This window comes from Rhea pennata, chromosome Z, assembly GCF_028389875.1.
Source record: "Rhea pennata isolate bPtePen1 chromosome Z, bPtePen1.pri, whole genome shotgun sequence".
NCBI lineage: Eukaryota > Metazoa > Chordata > Aves > Rheiformes > Rheidae > Rhea > Rhea pennata.
Window position 1 is genome coordinate 81,571,188 of NC_084702.1, and position 17,293 is coordinate 81,588,480.

A 17,293-nucleotide genomic window follows, 5' to 3' on the forward strand; every position below is an offset into this window, starting at 1 on the left:
CAACGATCAGTACAGTCCAAATCTCATGTTTGTACAGAAAAAGCATTCACTTGCATGTGCACATCCTCTTCTCAACCTGGTCTACAGAGCCAAGCATGTACTGAGTAGGGTCACAGTTCATCCGTGGCTATGGTTGCCATGTGGGAGCTTCCATTTTTCTGACAGTCGTCAGTGAATGCATCATGGATCCACTGGATTTGGCGTTAGGTGTTTCCATGGATGATCTCCACGTCTCCATTAGACATTAGGGGCCTTGCAGGGAGCAAATGGAGCATGGACATAACATTGCCACATCAGGCTTCTGACAGCCCTGTCACCTTTCGCAAGCACATTATCTTCTGCTTAGGGAGGCATGAGACTGATGAGCTTGACAGAAGGGAGAGTCCTTCTGCAAGGAGCTACCAGCCCAGAGGCTGCTCTGTGCAACATGGCACAGAGGAAAGCAAAGTGGTGCCTGTCGGTGGTGGAGGATGATCTCCAGGAATGGATCCCTGAACTCAGGCTGTACCAAAAGCCAGATCACAGTTTTGACACCCACTCTCAGTTTATTTTATGCCATTTCACAGAAAGGTTTCCAAAATCACATTCTTTTAGAGTTGCAGTCCACAGAGACAGACTGGCATCATCAGAAGGGGAACACCTAAATAAGCAACAGTTTCTTGGGAATTTACCAGGCAGAATTCTAGGCTCTTTTCATGGAGCGTTGAACTCCTTTGGAATCAGCTGTGCAAAGCAAGAGGGGACAAGGGGAACAGAAAAGGCAAGGGATTAGGAGAGCTCAAGGTGCCTGCAATGGTGCAGGAAGAAATCAGACTAGAGCAAGTGGCTGCCGGACCATACCCTGGCTGCTCGGAAAGACTCCAGTTCCTCCATGGAAAGCAGAGGGGCATTGGTGGAGCCAGGGTTGAGGTCAGGACTGCCGGGCTTCACAAGTTAGGCAAGCTTTCGTAAGAATTGTCCCATCAACATTGTGCTAAATAAAAACACATGTTTTCTGGAGCTTGGGAGTGGGGCTTTAACTGCTGAATTACCAGTAATAGATTAGTATGTTATCACTGAACATTATAAAAGGGGGATTCTTCCAGCACACAGAGTATTGTTGCAAATTAGATGTCGTGGTACTTTTAATGAGATTAATGTACATCATTTTCTTGTGTCCAAACACTGTAAAATAAAAGCTTGTTTTGGCATCACGACATGGCAGAAAGATGTCCTTCTTTTAGCTCTCAGATCTTTCTGCCAGGTGCTGTTATATATAATGTCCTCATCTTTAGGAACATGTTTCCATTTGCAAAACGGGAATGCTGAAATGCTTCCATCAATGTGATGTACCCTGTTTTGTGCTGGAAAGCCAAGAGTTTAGCTAAAGTTCCTAAAGATGACAAGAGAAGAGAAGGTTCTCTTCTAATGGGTCGAGTACAAATGGTGGAGCCAGACTCCTCTCAGTGGTGCCAAGTGCTAGGACAAAGGCAATGGGCACAAACTGAAATATAGGAAATTCAAAATGAACTCAGAAACACTTTTTTTACTGAGGAGATGGCTGAACATTGGAGAAGGTTGCCGAGAAAGGTTGTGGTGCCTCTGTCTTTGGAGATATTCGCACCCACCTGGACACGGTCTTGGGCAGGCTGCTCTGGCTGACCCTGCTGGAGCAGGGACTGCAGCCGGGGATTGCCAGGGCTCCCAGCCAGCCCCAGCTGCTCAGTGATTCTGTGACTATCCGCATCCATCCAGACCATCATGAAGGCAAGTATTAGCTAACACACCTTTAGGTATTGCTGATAGAACAAAGTTTTACTTTGAAAGTGTGTTGGCTGGTTAAAGCATGTCCTATGGTCATGTCTTTACTGGGAAAAATGATGCTTTCTTAATTCAAAATGCATGGGAGCTAGCAAAACAAAATTGTATTTGATACAAAAGTAGTCACAAGTTTACACTATTTGGTAACTTAACATGAGGGGGAATTTCTTCCCTGTGAGAGTGACGGAGCACTGAAACAGGTTGCGCAGAGAGGTTGTGGAGTCTCCTTCTCTGGAGATCTTCAAGGCCCGTCTGGATGCAACCCTGTCTACCATGTCTACCATGACCGTGCTGAGCAGGGGGGTTGGACTAGATGATCTCCAGAGGTCCCTTCCAACCTTACTGATTCTATGATTCCCCTGATTGTACTTATCTTAATCAGCCAACACATATGCAAACTGTAATACGACTTAATAGGAACTTGACTCTATATTTACTACCTGACTCAGGACATTGCTGATATACAGCTGAAACTTCTTTTTTTCCTGGTAAAAATGAAAACTTCTGTTAGAACTACAGTTTACTCTATTTATGGCAGAATCTTTTTAAGGGATGATACATGTTGTCTGATGTGCTAGCAACTCATTTCTATTCCTAACACAGAAAATGCACCCTACGTGGTAGTTGCATTCATAGGCTCGTTGACGAGTATATAGATATATTTTTAAATGGCACAGGCAATCAGTTAGTTAAAAATATTCTTAACTTCTAGCTCTGATTTCTCTTGCAGATTCTTGGTGATAAGTTGATGTAGGAAGACTAGAGGCATCCTGGAGCTGCAATGCCCTGGTGATACATGCCGTAAATCCTATGGTTCAGGAGCTGGTGCTGGGGACATGAGCCTGGGGCCGGGGCAGGCTTTCACCACACCTATCTTGCATTTGGGCAGTCCTAGCATCCGAACTCAGGAAAAACCTCTCTGAGCAGGTCCCTCCCCAAGCTATGCCCCTCCATACTTCTTTTAAGAATTGCTCTTGGCAGGCAATGACATTTCCTCATTTCCTAAGCATACTTTTCAAAAAATGTATGCCAAAGCACCACTCCTGGTCAGGATCTAACAGACTGGAAGCGCTGACTATTCCACCACTTAAACAGAGATACTAAAACCACAGACAGAACAGATTTCATATAGACGATAGAATCGTCCTTGGAGAGCTTCAAATCTAATCAAAACAGTAATTCCTACAAAATTCCTACAGTGTGTTACTATTGTATTTTCTACCAAACACACTCACTTAAGAATAGATATTTATCAACAGCCAACAATTCAGAGCTACCCTGGACACTGGTGTTTCCATGGCTGTTGCAAGGGTGATGGAAAGCAGTTGGCAATGTTAAGGCATGAAACAGCCTCTCTGCCCCTTTTCTTTAATGCAACTTGCAAAACACTCTGTGAATAATGAAAATAATAGCTTACTAACCTAATACTTCTTTCAAAGGTTCACACACAAAAAAACCCCATCTAATTGAGGAGAAATTTTCGCAGGTTCTAGGGAAGGAAGCTTCTTGTACCTGGGCCTCCCCACCTTTTTCATACTGAAGCCCTCAGGCAAACCGAGATTCTGTGTCAATTACAGAAAAATCAATGAAGATACTGTTCAGGACTCCTTTTCACCATTCAGTGCGGATGATATCCTTCACTTTCTAGCACTGATTCATTTACTTTCAGTCTCTCTAGGGGCTACTGACATATTGCTATCTCTGAAGAATCTGAAGCAAAAACTGCCTTTGTTTCCTGCTGCAACTTGTGCGAATGCGCCGTGCCCTGGGACCAGTGCGGCACGAGGGCTGGAGGCAGAGCACCAGGCTCCAAACAGAGGTGTTATGCGACACACAGCAGTATTTTTAAGCATTTCTTGCCAAAGCACCTTTCAACCATCCTCCCAGTCCTTACTTACATAGAAGGACTGGGCAGGATCAGGGTGTAAAACTGGTCCAAGAAAATGGGGTTGGCACATCATTGACTTTTTTCCTCCAACTCCGTCCTCTGTTCTTGCCCAAGCTTTCCGAAACAGCAGTCACACAGGAGGCATTGCTATTTCTAGAATCAGCTGCAGGACCCTGTTGCCACACCTAGCAAAGGCCACAGCTTTGTCAGCTGGGGTATTACGAACGTACCCCTGTCCAGGCAGGGAAACTCTGCCCCTGCCGGACCTCCTCACATGATTCTGCTATGTAGCCCTATCCCATCGCCCTCTGCTTCCAGTGGCTGCAGACCAGGCCATTGCACGGACCAAAGATATGCTGTACACTTCACATGCATCACCCTGGTTTGGATAAACAGATGCTAGTCCACTCAAAACCTGCACTTGATCTCCAGGCAGAACACTCTGAGCATGCTCCGCGGTATCCACTGTAGGTGTCTTCAGGGGCTGGCTGCAGAGGGCAAGCATCACATTTGTCCAACAACCCATTGGCACAGTTGGTCTCATTCATTTAATTTTCATTGAGGTAACTGGGAATTTTGTACAAAAACCAGAGGATAGTACCTTTTCTTCTACCTGAGCAGTGCTAGAAATGTGGGAAGGTATACAAGTGTCATTAATCTTATTCGTAGGGGGTTTTACCTAGCCTCAAGGCACGTGATCAGAAACTACATAAGACCTAATGTCTAATATTACAGAATTAATTCTGAAAGTATCTGAAGGTAAAAGTTTGTGTTTGCTATATCCTGGGAAGTCTGGGTGAGTACTCTGAAGCTGGGGCACTGGGTGGAAGACAAGAGAAGAGTTGACCAGGAACCATGCAGAGGTTCATATAGAAAAAGCCTATCTTGTATATCAAAGCAGTATTATTTCCCACATTTTCATCCTTTTCTCTCCCCACTAAAGCCACATATATCCCACAGGAATGACTACAGACCGCAGGGCCTTACTCAGGCCAAATTCCCACTGAAGGCTCAAGAGCCACGCTGTGACGTAAAATACAGCCCCGCAAGCTCCTCATGTTCCCCTTCTTCAAAGAGAGCTTCATGCATGGAGAGCTTGTAGGATATAGCCCAGAGCAAGGATGCTGCTACAAAGACAATATTTATTATTTATAATACACTTCTATGAACTCAGGGCTCAGAGGCAGAGTTGTCTATGGGGGCAAGCTTTATAAGGAAAAAATGTAGCTAGAAGAAACACTGAAAGTATTGCAGAATGCAGAAGTCATGTTCATCAAGGGCATTCTTCAGATGGCAGAAGTCAGACACTCTTTGAGTTCACATGAAATTTGCTGTGTGATTTATGGGGCAGTTTAATTACAGTCAGGCTTCTTTCAAGTAGCATCATGGCCTAAGAAACATGTTTTTAAAGAATGTGGGGTCTACTGAGCCAGCATCTGTTTTTAAATTGCCCCAACACAAATGGCAATGGAGACTCCAACAGTGCTCTACACGCCATACTGCTACCTCCAACCATCAGGAAAAAAACACTGCGGCCCCATGCCGAAAAGTTGGGAGTGTCTCACATTCCCTGGAAATGGGCTGAACCACAGGTCCCTTTCCAGCGCCCAGGGCCTGCCCGTCTCAGGGTGACCAAGCCAGGACAGGGCCAGAGGAGCAGGGCCAGGAGCTGGCCCCAGGGCTGTGAGCGTGGCAGTGCTCGGCCAGGGCAGACAAGTCGATCTCCCCATACACCGTCTCCGCTCCACCAGTAGGCTCGTGGGGGCTCGCTGCAGGCACCCCAAGGCAGTGGGGTCACAGTGGCCTCAGGGCTATGGGATGTGTCATTGCAGGGCTGCTGGGCTGTCACCACAGGGCAACCTCGCGGGGCTGGGGCTCACAGTGGGCATCCCAGGCTGTCGGGGGTGGGAGCACCATGGGATAGACTGGCATTGTGGGGAACACCCTGGGATGTCAAGGGGGCACCCTAGGATGCACTGGGGCACCATGGGGCTGCTGGGGGGACACAGGGGGTTCCCAGAGGGGCACCATGGGATGTACCAATGTTGTGGGGATCACCTTGGGATGCTAAGGGGGGCACCATGGGGTGAGCTGGGGTTGTGGGGGACACCCTGGGATGTCGAAAGCGGCACCATGGGATGTACCGAGGTTGTGGGGGGTCACCTTGGGATGCCAAGGGGGGCACCATGGGATGGGCTGGGGTTGTGGGGGACACTCTGGGATGTCGAAAGCGGCACCATGGGATGCACTGAGGTTGTGGGGGACACCCTGGGGTGTAGGGGGGACACCATGGGATGGGTTGGGGTTGTGGGGGACACCCTGGGATGTTGGGGGGGCACCATGGGATGGACAGGGGTTGTGGGGGACACCCTGGGATGTTGGGGGGCACCATGGGATGGGTTGGGGTTGTGGGGGACACCCTGGGATGTCGGGGGAGGGCACCATGGGATGCCCTGAGGTTGTGGGGAACACCCTGGGATGTCGGAGGGGCACTAAGGGATGTCTCAGGGCTGTCGGGGGGCACCGCCGGGGTGGCGGGGTCGCACCCCGGACGCCCCGGGGCCTCCCGGAGCGGCGGCGCCGGGCCGCCGGCCCCCGGCTGCCATTTCCTCGCTCCGTCCCTCCATTTTCCGCAGCTCCGCGGCCCCGGCCCGCTCGGCGGGGGGGGCCCGTCCCGCCCCCCTTCCCTCCCTCCCTTCCCTCCCCGCCGCCGCCCGCCTGCGGGCGCCCCCCGCGGAGCCCGGGCCGCCGCCGGCAGCGGCCCCCGCCCGCGCACAGGCGCAGCGCGGCGGCCGCGTCCCCGGCATGCGGAGCTGCAAGATGGTCCGGGTGGCCAGCGTGCTGGGGCTGGTGATGCTCAGCATCGCGCTGCTCATCCTCTCCCTCATCAGCTACGTCTCCCTCAAGAAGGACAACATCTTCGGCGCGCCCCGCTCCGCCGGCGCGGGGGGGCCCCGCATGTACATGTTCCACGCGGGATTCAGGTAAGGGCGCCCGCGCCGCCGGATCGGCTCGGCCCGGTTCGGCTCGGCTCGGCCTGGCCCGGCTCGGGGACAGGGGGTCTGCCCTTGTCGTCCCCCCCCCCCCCCCCCGCTCCCGCTCCCCGCTGGCTCCCTTTCCATGAACGGCAGAAAGCACCGGGAAGGCCCCGGGAAGGCCCCGAGGCCTCTCGCCGCCCCGGGGGCTGCGCTCCCCGCCGGAGCTCTGCCCGCTGCCCCCGGAGGGGCCGCCGGGGCCTGCGGGAAGCGGAACCCCCCTCACCCCTCGGGGGATCGCGGCAAAGCGGGACCGGGCCGGTCGTGGGAACCTGGCTGAAGGGCGGCGGGGGGGGGGAGGGGGGGCAGACATCACCCGACCCGGCTCGGCTCGGCTGGGCCCTGCATGGCTCGGCTCGGCTCGGCTCGGCTCAGTAGGGCTCAGCTGGGCCTGGCCCGGCCCGGGTCGGATCGGATCGGATCGGCTTGGCTCGGCCTTGCATGGCCCGGCTCGGCTCGACTGGGCTCGGCCAGGGTCGGTTTGGCCCGTCCCGGCTCGGTTCGGCTCGGTTCCGCTTGGCTCGGTTCGGCCCGTCTTGGCTTGGCCCGGGCCGGCCCGGTGGGGCCCGGTTCGGCGCGGCGCGGCGCGGAGGCGCGGGCGCTGTCCGCGGTGCTGATGCCGCCGGTGGCGGCCGGCACGGGTGGCGCGGGCCTGGGCACGGCTAGTAACGGGCTGCGGGTCTGTGTGTCCGTGTGTCCGTGGGTGTGGGTGCGGGCGTGGGTCTGCGTGGGTCCGTGTGTGCACGCTTCTCGCCAGGTCCCAGTTCGCGCTGAAGTTCCTGGACCCCTCGTTTGTGCCCATCACAAACTCCCTGACCCACGAGCTGCAGGAGAAGCCCTCCAAGTGGACATTCAACAGGACAGCGTTCGCACATCAGAGGTGAGCCCGCGGCCGGGCACCGCTGCTGCTCGCTGGCCAGGCCAGCCCCTTCTAGCCTTCCCTAAAGTTGTCTCTTTTTCCCCAAGGATTTAAGAAAATACAGTCAGGGACTGCTAAATACTCTGAGCTCTGAGCTCAGTGACAGACAAAGGCTGAATGAAGGCATTTCCCAGGATGGTAACAGCTATCTTAGAAGAACTGATTATTTCAGAGCAGGACACCAAGCTGCAACACGCATTATTTTACCAAACGGCATGTGACCCAGTTTCCCAGAGTGCAAGTGAAATTGTCATTTCTTCAAGATAAATGGCTGGTTTTTTAAAACTTGAAACAAATCAAACCATAACGGCCATGGAATGGACGGCAAAACATGCCCAATGAAACTTCCCAGCTAATAGTAATTCCGAGCAAGCGCAGTGTGGCTCTGCCTTCCCAGCTCTCACTCTGGCTGGCAAAGTGGGCAGAGAGAGGAGTTCAGATGGGGACCATCAAGTCCAGATGCAGCTGAGCTGCCCTCCTCACACGTTGCCTTTTGCCTCCTATTTGCACATTGCCCTGACTTTCTGGTAGGTGGCAAAAAGTGTTTCTCTGTTCCTTCACTTTCTCAAAGCTGCCCTGTTCTTAATACGAAGCAAAATCTGCTTTCATTTTCTCGCTGTCATCCCTCTTTGTGATGCAAACTTGGAGATGTGGCAGTTGCCACCCGTTAGCATCGCTTGGTTCCTGGCATCACCATCTAACCCTTAATAAATATCTTAGTGTCACTTCACTGCTGATATTAGCTAATGCTTCAAGGTCTGCCTTTGCATTTGTCTGTTAGCCATAACCCATAATTAGGGAACCCACTGGGACTCCATTAATGCTTAGACATTGGAGGATGTGAGCTGGAAGGAAGGTTGTTTGTTTTCCATAAACAGGAGCAAATAAAGTGGTATTGGTTTTCTAATTTTATGCCCTGCTAGGGAAATTCCTGAGCAGGGTTGCTTTGTTTGTTTTTAAGTATTCCTAATAACCCTTTTAAAAATTCCAGTGTGCTTGTCCAAAGAAGACATTAAGGAATTATGTTTACATAAAGCGAGACAGTGATTGTCACTTTTTTATGATCCAAAGCTTCTTAATAAGAGCATACAAAATGCTTGTATTTAAAAAACAGCTGCATTACTGTTAACACAACTGAATATTCTGGAGCGCTTAATTTTGCTTTGCCTACTTGCGTACATCTTGGCAGACATGCTGCCCATCATTACCAAAGATCCATAGTCCAATACCAAGAGTGAAGTGGGACTGCAGAGAGCACCAGCAGAGAGCATGTCCACCGGCCACATATATCACCGAGTGCATATAAATCTGTTCAGAAAGATGAATACTGGGAGTATGCAGTTACATGCCTCAAACTTACAAAAATAATCCAATATTATAATCCTGACACTATTCCAAGGCACATCCTTAGCTGGATAAGGATGTGTCTCGGTCAGGATAGTCTAGCAACATTAGCAGTGCGTGAGGTGAGGAACTGGCTTCATAATCCTTACTTATTATTATTAGTTTAAAAACCATTCTACCACATTTCTCAAGAAACTACTTTACTACATTTAAAATTTCAGGCCTAGCCAGAAAGTTAATTTCTCTGCCATAGAAAAGGGGGAAACATAATGAAATGTTTTCTTTTCTCTTTCTATTTTATTTTAGGCAAGAAATCCTTCAGCATGTTGATGTAATAAAAAATTTTTCTTTGACCAAAAACAGTGTTCGAATTGGACAGCTGATGCACTATGATTATTCCAGCCATAAGTATGTTTTTTCTATTAGCAATAACTTCAGATCACTGCTTCCAGATGTGTCACCGATCCTGAATAAGCATTACAACATTTGTGCTGTGGTTGGAAATAGCGGAATCCTGACTGGGAGTCAGTGTGGGCAAGAAATAGATAAATCTGATTTTGTTTTTCGTTGCAATTTTGCTCCAACTGAGGCTTTCCAAAGAGATGTTGGAAGGAAAACCAATCTTACAACCTTCAATCCCAGCATCCTGGAGAAGTATTACAACAATCTTTTAACCATTCAGGATCGCAACAACTTTTTTTTAAGTTTAAAAAAGCTTGATGGGGCCATTCTTTGGATCCCTGCTTTTTTCTTCCACACATCAGCAACGGTCACAAGAACGCTGGTTGACTTCTTTGTTGAGCATAGAGGGCAATTAAAAGTCCAGTTGGCATGGCCAGGAAATATAATGCAACACGTTAACAGGTATTTATTTTCTCTTTCATTTAATTTGTCAAAGTATGTATCTCTATAGCTATAAATTCAACTGTATTTATTTTCTATTCATGCCTAAACTGCTATGCACTCTCTAGTAAGTTAGGGCCTGGTACAGTTTGGTTCTACCAGAAATGCATCTTTGTTATTGCTTCAGTAAGTACCCCAATTATTGCTTTACAGATTTAAATGGCGCCTGTGCCTTGGGTTGGTTGCTCACACAGGGTATGATCCACCACTGGACTCTGCTCCTGCCAGTGCTTCTGCAAAGACGAGGGGAACACAGAGGAGCTGAATGAGATTCTGCATAAGCAAAACATCGTTTCTAGAAGAATTTGCTTGCTGTCCCCATAAGAGTTTGCATGATGTCTTCCATAAATGATCTCCTCAGCTAGCAAAATAGGGATGGTAACAGACATAACTGCAGAGTGGCCCAAATAAAACTGTAGTAAATCATACAAGGATAATGTTGTCAACCTCATTAGCAAATGCACATGTGACCAGAGTTCAATGAATTTACTTTCTTGAGTAAGGCACTACTTTTCCTGATATAAAAAAAGGGGGAGCAAAAACGCATTCTGAAGGGGGCCACAAGAGGGAATATTGATCAGCATGTCAAAAGGAATATTCTGCACTGCCGTTTATTACAAACCGACCTAAGCAGCAATCCTTACCTTATTCAGATCATCAACCATGAGTATTGATGGGCTCCACGCAGTAATTTCTTTCTCTTACAGTGAACCCATGGCTATTATTTCTAGCCTAAACTAACACCTGTATTATTTTCACAGATACTGGAAAAACAAGCATTTGTCACCCAAACGGCTGAGCACAGGTATTCTCATGTACACCCTTGCTTCTGCAATATGTGAAGAGATTCACTTGTATGGATTCTGGCCATTCGGATTCGATCCCAACACCAGGGAAGATCTCCCATACCATTACTATGATAAGAAAGGAACGAAGTTTACGACCAAGTGGCAGGAGTCCCACCAGCTGCCTGCAGAGTTCCAGCTGCTCTACAGGATGCACGGTGAAGGACTGGCCAAACTCACCTTGTCGCATTGTGCCTAAGAACCTAAATCTCCAAGTGCCAAACCATTGTCTAAAAAGTGCCCAAAACTGAATTAAACATTCTTCAGATAGAATTCTAAAAAAAAAAAAAAAAACCCAAAACTGAAATATTTTCCATAAGATAAAGATGCTTTTTAATCACCCTTATCATTGCTCATCAGAGGGTTTAAGCATATTTAGCAATGCAGACCCATTTATCAGGTTCTGTGGATGCTATTCATACAGTAGAATACTTGGAATATTTTGCATTTATAGATATGCTTCTGAGTATGTTTTAAGATATTCTCATACTTTAGCGTTCCACTAAATGGCTCTAAATCTCCTAATTTTATTGTTCCATTCAGATCAGAATTAGAAATGTTAGTTTTAAAGGATTTTGCTTCGCTTGTATATGTTGCTATGAATAGTTCAGCATATATAGATTGCCGTGGCCTATTGAAAAAGCTGTTCAGAATTCCAATTGACCATCGCTTCCAAGTTCTTCAGTGTGGATCCTGATTTCCACTGCTGGCATGTTTTCATATTTACTGAACTTTCCATTTTTTTGAGAATAACATTAAGAAGGTCAAAATATGGCCTGTATCATAGCTAGGCATTTATAATACTCTTAGAATACTTCAGTGTTTTAATTCAATTTGGGCTGAATCATAGTCAAAATTAGACAAACTGAAATTTTTTTGTTCACATCTATGGGATCCTCTTTGGCCCTTTAGTTTTTGTTAAAATACCAAAACAAGCAGTATTTTTTTGAGCTTTGGTTTGGTGCTGCAGAGGATCCCGGCAGTCCACCCCATGGTCCCGGTCGTCCTTGGCCATGCCCACCGCAGCCTGGCGGCTCTCTCCTCGGGTACGTCAGGAGGGGGGACGTACCCGACCGTGCCCAGCCCCGGATAACCAGACACAGCACCGCAGTTAGTGAATGTAACTGCGTCTAGCAGGAACAGAGCAACTGCGAACAGAATGAGATCAAAGCCAAAAGCAGTATTTCTAAAAATCTGTTTTTTAAGGGAAGTGAGCATAACAGGAATGCAGGCAACAAGAAATACAATCACTCGCTAGATTTTCACATTTACGTTTCTAAAACCACGTTCAGGCAACTTAAGTAGTGGCATCCTTTTCAGGTCACAAAGAAATGTTCGCTGCAGTCGAGGGAAGACATAGGTTTCTGAGTACCTTTGAAAATCAGGCAATTTGCTAAGAGGACAAATTTTAGGGTCACTTAAAGTTTGAAAATGTTAGCCAGTATGTCTCAGGATAAAAGGAGTCTGTAAAATAACTGTTTTTCTTATTGAAACAATTATACTTAGAGGTATTTTAACAATTTTATATGATTCTGTATCACGCTAAATGAGACCTGACTATACACTGAAATAAGATGCAGAAGTGCATTTAAAATCATATTTTAAAATTCTGCATTTTCATTTTTCTAAGATTCTTTACTTACAAGTAGATTTAGAAAGCAATGAAGGAGATCCCTGGTACGATATAAAATCCCGAGCAATGTAGAGCATCTCCCAGTGCCCGTGGGCATCCCTGGTCCCCCACAGCTCTGCCAGCCATTCCCATTATGAACCATTTCCTCTCAGCCCTGAAGCCCTTCTCTAATGCCTCCACTCTCACCTTGCAACAGCTCCAAAGCACCTGAGTTCCAGTGCTTGTGGTGGAAAAAAATGACTGTATCCTCCACAGGACCAAATTTAGCATGACCATGGCAATTGCAACAGTGAGCAACTTCATCCTGGAAATACCAAGGATTTTAAAGCCGTGTAGAAAATCCCCCTTTCTTCCCTATTTTAATTATATGACCTGTTCTGACTTTTATTTTTCAATGAGTATTTAGAGCTTGGATGTGCTATGGAAGAAGTTGGATGCTCTCTGATATGGCAGAGTATGGACCACGCCAGCCTGATGTCGATGAGAGACTGCAGATTTGCTTCAGTAGAAAATTCATTACTGCTAAGTTTTGTTTCCCAGTTGCCTCAGTCTGCATCAGCATTTCTGCTCTCTTTGCCTTTCCTTGCTGTTGCAATAAGCCTGTACTCATCACTATTCATACAGCAAAGCATAACTTCTCGCAAATGTTATTATTAAGACATAGTTATGCAGTACTAGTAGTGTATTATGCCATATGGTGCCATATGATTTATTATTAATATTGCCATTTATTATTTGTGTTGTAGCAGCATGTGAGGGCGCAGGTGGGGTCGGAGTGCAGTCGTGCTAGATCATCAGCGAGCAAGCGGGCAGGCTGTCCCGAGAGCTCACGATTGCCATGTCCCCCGGGAAGAGCCGAGCCGAGCCGAGCCGAGCCGGGCGGCCGCGGGGCCAGCGAGGGCCCCTTTGCGGAGCCGTCCCCAGCGAGGCGCAGCCGCCGCTCCGACGGGCTCGCCCGGAAGGCAAACCAAAGCTGCAGCGCGGCGCTCCTGGGACGGAGTAGGACCGGGAGGGAAACGCCAGTCAAACTAAGTCCTTTGAGAAACAGAAACCTTCCTTCAGGGGCCTGTGCGTATGGATTCCCCCCCCCCCAAAAAAAAAAAAAAAAAAAAAAACAAAAAAACGGAAAAAGAGAGAAATTATAAAGGAAAGGAAGGGTTCTGCGCTAGTTACTAATGAAGTGCATCAATTAATCATTTCCAATGTGATTTACTGTTGAACTGTTCTGTAAACACGTGTTTGCTAAGGCGGGCGAATCCCTCCGCAGCTCGCGGAGGTGTGGAGCTGAAAATGTGCCCAGCCAAGGGCCCGCCCGGTCCGCCCCGCGGGGAAGGGCCGCGCCGGCTTCAGCGCTGGAGCCAGCTCGTGAGGCCTGCTGCTCCGCGGTTAGCACCGGGAATTTTGGTTAAGAGGCAGGTTATCATTTGCAAGGAAGCGAACATTTTCAGCACTTTAAAGCAATGTGAGCAATTACCATCACATTTGCTTGAATGTCGAGGCCAGTGTGCTCTGTTGTTTCCAGCTGCCGGCTCTCTGTGGTGAGAAACTGCACGGGCAGATGCTGCGTGGCTGCTGTATACTGTTTACACGCTAAAACTAGTTTAAATTTGATGTCATCGCAAGTAAGTATTCGTTAGTCTAAATGAATGTTTTTCCATCCGGTCATGCACCAAGAGGCACTTTTGGGGACAGGAACAGACCCCCCCGGGGTGAGGTCCTGAGTCCTCGCGGGGGTCTGGCAGCACCTTCAACCCGCCGGCGCCAGCTCCTCTCCCCAGCGGCAGCAGGACTGCCAGCCGGGTGCGCACACCAACGTGGGTGCCCCACACTCGTGCACGAAACCAAACCCACCCACCATAGAATTGCAACATTATTAGCAAAACTCAGAGACGACGTTCCCCAGCATTAAACCTACTGGGACGCTGCGAGGTGCTGGGACCCCTCATCCTCGTGGGAAGGGCTCGTGGCAGAGCCCACCTGGGCTCCCGCGGCGGCTGGGGCTGAAACGCCAGCCGACGCGGGACACAAGGCGGTCCCTCGCTGCTGCGTCTGATTGCAAAAACCCCAATGGAACTGGTTTGGATTGACTTGCAGTCTGCCAAATCTGTGCCTATTTCCCTGAATCCTCATGTGGAAGAAAAAAGGGAAGGAAGTTCTGACACTCCTAGAGTCCTAAATCTTTCTGAACAGTGCCTATTTTCTTTCTGATTCAAACTTACTTCTTTGAGCACTTATGTTAGAAGATAAAAAGTAAAAATTGGAAACTGAAATGAAATACTTAAATTATCCCAAGGTACTTTTCCATACTTTTTCTTAATCTATTTTTAAAAATCTGAGTTCCTTTCCTAACTAGAAAAAAAGATACAAAAATTGTCCACAGCTTTTCAGAAGCAGATTTGTGTTAAAAAGACCACAACAGAAAAGCATGCTGCATGCTCAGGAGCTTAGTTTGATCTCTTTAATTTAAGCAAACACAGCATCTCTCTGAGATGCATCCCACTTGTAGGGAAGTCGTGCTACAGTGAAAGGTGAAAGACCCCACCAGGGTAGGGCAGGAACAGGACGCAGGGGCGGGACGGGATTTCTCCCCATGTGTCCAGCCGAAGGGGACGGTGCTGCCGGGCTGCAACTTTACCGAGGCGTGAAGAGGCACCGAGGCTCAGTATGGAGCACAGAAATGATTGCAAATATCCAGAAATGGGAATACAGGAAAATTATTGACAAAGGGCCATATTATATCATTGATTTTTAAGCAAAACTCCCCATTGATTTTTCAGAACCACATTGAACATTTCAGAATCATTGATTTTAATGGGGAGTTCTGCTCCAAAATCAATGGTGCAATACAGCCCAAAGTAAATTGCTTCTGAGTATCAATATTTTTTGCCTGAGTTGTTGCAATGTGGAAAACGGTCTTCAAAATGTGTGTCTTCTGTTTCTGCCTGTTTTCTTAGAGGCTCTTTGAATTCTTCTCTTGCTGAGAGGCTAAAGGGAACAGGCTGGTCATGGCGATGGCGATGCCCAGCAGCAGTCACGGGCGCCTCTGGCCTCCCAGGAAGCCAAAGACCCTCCTGGTTCCTCCAGGTCAGGACAGGGCCACTTCTGCCAATGCTTTCACACCAATTTGTGTGCCAAACCGCATGCCAGGGGCCTCATCCTGAGCTCCTTGGGATGCAAGTGCCTTTGGCGCTGCTGGGGACAGGCGGCATCGCCTCCTTCGTAGACGCCGGTGCTGTCGGGTGCCCGGGCTCCCTGTGCCGTCAGGGCAGGGGAATCTGACCCGGTATCCGTGGGCACCTCCGCGGGCCCGGCTCCGTGACAGGCAGCCCGACCAGCACCTGCGCCCGACAGTGCAGAGCTCTGAGGCTAGTTGAGGTTTGTTCCCCCTCCCACCACTCCCTCCCTAGATGTTTTCTCTTACAGGTCGGAGTTTGATGTCCCTCCCATGCTGTGTCTGTGACGTGTAATTTTGATTTTGTAGAAAAACAGTTCTCCCTTTCAGCTGGGACAAAGTCCGTGCTCAGGCGTGGCAGGGAGCCCTAGAAGGAGTGAGCGGTTTTGCTTGGTGCCCCTTAAATTGGAGATGAGAGTCAATGAAGATCTAGATTTTGTCACTTGCAGTGAGCTGCTGACACTTTATTCTGAGAGCCAGGGGTAGATTTGGGTTGTGATTCATGGCGTGGTGAAGACCCAAAGGGGAGAAAATGAATGAGGAATAGAGGTCCTTTGAATCAGCATCTCTCCGAGGCAGAAGCTCCATTTTCGTTAAATACGTGCGTGTGCTCCTGCCTGGTGAATGCGGCTCCTGCTGCGGGAAGGTGTCAGCTGCAGCCTCCCGTGTTCAGGACAGTAAATCGCGTCTGCGTTTGTTATCGCCTTGGCTAGACTCTTCCTTCCTTTTTGTTTGCTCCAGAATTCTTTCTGTCTCTGTGCATCTAAATGAATTCTTGATGGTTCAGGGAAAATACTCGCTATTATTACTGAATGTCTAGACAAACAAATATAGCTAAATGAAAGTATGCGTAATGCAGTGCAATCAATATGTTTAAGTACAAAACATTTTAGTTTACAGAATCAGGAGGAGCCCGGGGTGCTCGGAGGGAGCGGCACGCGGGTCGGCTGGCCCAGCAGCAGCCGGCCGCTCTGCCCTGGGGTCGGTGCGACCGGGCAGGCGCGTGGGCTCCCGAGGAGCAGGACGGCACGGTGCCGCCGGCGCGTGCATCCAGCAGATGCTCTTTGTGTTGTGGATTGGGCCATAGAGCAGAGAAATACAAACTAAAATTTGTACATAACAATGGAAATAGGTGTGATACTTCTTTTATATGCCTTTTTTTGTATTTTTGTCGCTTGCATCTTTTCAGTGAATGGTAGCAGGATACGTAAAGAAGTCATTTTGGTTACCAGTTTTAATTGTTGAGTATACCAAAAAGCAAGTATTGTGAAGTCTAACTGACTGTGAATGGAGGTTGCGAAAACAAATCTTTTAGAAAGCAGTTTTTCTGTAGATGAATGTGTCTTTATTCTAATGACTATAAGTTCAATGCCTGGTGGAGTTGTTTTCAATAAAAAAGATAAATATTAAAAAAGAAAAAAATCATAACTGTAATAAAGGATTAATTATTTTAATGGCCATCCTAGAAGTATTATTTATTTTTAATGGCTGATGTCCATAAAGGGCCAGAATATTGTCTCAGGTGAACGGCATGCTAAGCTGCACATGTTATGAAATATGTTGCAAGCAAAACTGGTGTTTAGTCTTGCTCCCACTTAAGAGGCACTGTTGGCTTCAGTGAGATCAGGATCGGGCCCACAGAATTACACATTTTGTACCAGATGTGGCAGCACATCTTCAATTTGAATGTGGCCTGCACAGGGTATTGTGCATGTAAATAATGTTGTCACGTTTGTGAGCAAGGAACTTGGTTC

At 48.2% G+C, this 17,293-nt stretch overlaps 1 protein-coding gene across 1 annotated transcript; it reads left to right on the forward strand.

Annotated features, from left to right (window-relative positions):
* Positions 1–6,493: 6,493 nt before the first annotated feature.
* On the forward strand, positions 6,494–10,969 carry ST8SIA3 (ST8 alpha-N-acetyl-neuraminide alpha-2,8-sialyltransferase 3). The gene is made up of 4 exons (XM_062600083.1): positions 6,494–6,672; positions 7,481–7,603; positions 9,293–9,850; positions 10,651–10,969. Exons 1-4 carry the CDS (start codon positions 6,494–6,496, stop codon positions 10,931–10,933), a joined length of 1,143 nt encoding a protein of 380 aa, XP_062456067.1. The 3' UTR covers positions 10,934–10,969.
* Positions 10,970–17,293: the final 6,324 nt, after the last annotated feature.